The 1,416-nt window shown below is 67.4% G+C and overlaps 1 protein-coding gene across 1 annotated transcript; it reads right to left on the reverse strand.

Moving 5' to 3' along the window:
* Positions 1-45: 45 nt before the first annotated feature.
* AURANDRAFT_69345 (hypothetical protein) lies at positions 46-616 on the reverse strand (the record flags this gene model as incomplete). Its single annotated transcript, XM_009045112.1, has 1 exon — positions 46-616. A coding segment is annotated over one exon (571 nt), but the record flags the coding sequence as incomplete, so codon positions are not given.
* Positions 617-1,416: the final 800 nt, after the last annotated feature.

Here is a 1,416-nt window from a genome sequence, read left to right on the forward strand (position 1 = left end):
TTGTTTTCCCGCCCCAAATCTCTCGAAATCGTCGCGGCCCGGGACGCTGGAAGATGCGGCTCTCGCGCGCGGCCTGGCGGTGCTTGAAGGCGATGGCCCGCGCGCGCTCGCGCGCGCGGTCCCGCGCCGCGACCTCCGCCGCCGCCCGGGCCACGGCCGGGTCCCGCGACCGCAGGCCGCCGAAGAGGAGGTCGCTGAACGCGGACGCGGACGAAACCGCCGACGGCGACGGCGGCGGCGCCTCGCCCTCGGGCACGAGGCCCGGCGCGGGGCCGGGCGCCGCGGCCGGCGCCTCGGCGAGGTGGAGGCGCGCCGCGAGCTCCTCGCGGAGCCGCTCGCGCTCGTTCGTGAGCCACGCGCCGAGCGACGCGCGCGTCACGCGGCGCTCGTCGTCGACGAAGCGCCCGGCCTCGCCGAGCAGCGCCGACAGCTCCTTGTCGCCGAGCTCGCGCAGGCTTTCGTGGCCTTCGAGGGCGCGCGCGAGGGCCTCGCGGTCGCAGCCCGCGTCGCCGTCGGGCACGACGTCGGAGAGCGCCGCGCCCGAGTCCTCGAAGGCGAGCATGACGCGCAGCGCGCGTGCGGTGGCGACGGAGTCGTAGTCGCCGAAGGCGTCCATGGCCGCGGTGGAGGGGCGCGGCGACGCCGGTATTTCGAGTGGCGACGGTATTTCGCGCGGCGACGATGGCGTCTTTGGTCTTTGAGGTGATTTCGAGTGGGAAGATTTGTCGTCGTCGTCGTCGGCGGCGGCCATGGTGTATCCGCTGTGTGTGTTTTGTCTGCTGCTGTGTGTGCTGCGTGCTGCGTTCGAGCTCCTCAGCTCGAGCACTCGCACATCGATTCGAAGCTGCCCGCTGGACGACCTTCAATGAATAGTGTAAGTTGCAGTTTTTCATAGCACTGGTTGCGAGTTGCAGTGGATACCCCGTCGCTTGAACTTTTGCAAGCCAAGACAAACTTTGAAGAAATCCTAGCTTCTAGAGGGCTAGAGACCGTGTCTCCGCAGGAGTATTTCAGCGGCCGATGATGGAATCTCCACCTTAGAGGGCCCCGCGCTCCTCGAATATGCAGCGACGTGAAACGATCCCAGTGGCTTTGAGGTCCGCAAACATGCGGGTGAGGCACATGAAAAGACGCGACATCCGGACGATTGCGAGGCGACGCAAACGGGCAGCCTCAGGGGGTGGAATGAGGCGCGGCAGCTTCCCCCGACCCGATTTTCGGTCCCCTTCGAGTCACAGAGCGTCGGGAATCGTTCGTCATGGGGGCGACCAGATGCCCTCGCGGCAGCTCTTCGACTCGAGCCGATTTGATCGAGATTACCTCACCGGCTCCGAGAGGCGCGCGGCGCCGCGGGCGACACGGTGCTCACCGCGCAATGCACGAGGCGAGCTGTCTGGCGGAAATTCGAAGGTGGTC

Source organism: Aureococcus anophagefferens, assembly GCF_000186865.1.
Source record: "Aureococcus anophagefferens unplaced genomic scaffold AURANscaffold_1494, whole genome shotgun sequence".
Classification (NCBI taxonomy): Eukaryota; class Pelagophyceae; order Pelagomonadales; family Pelagomonadaceae; genus Aureococcus; species Aureococcus anophagefferens.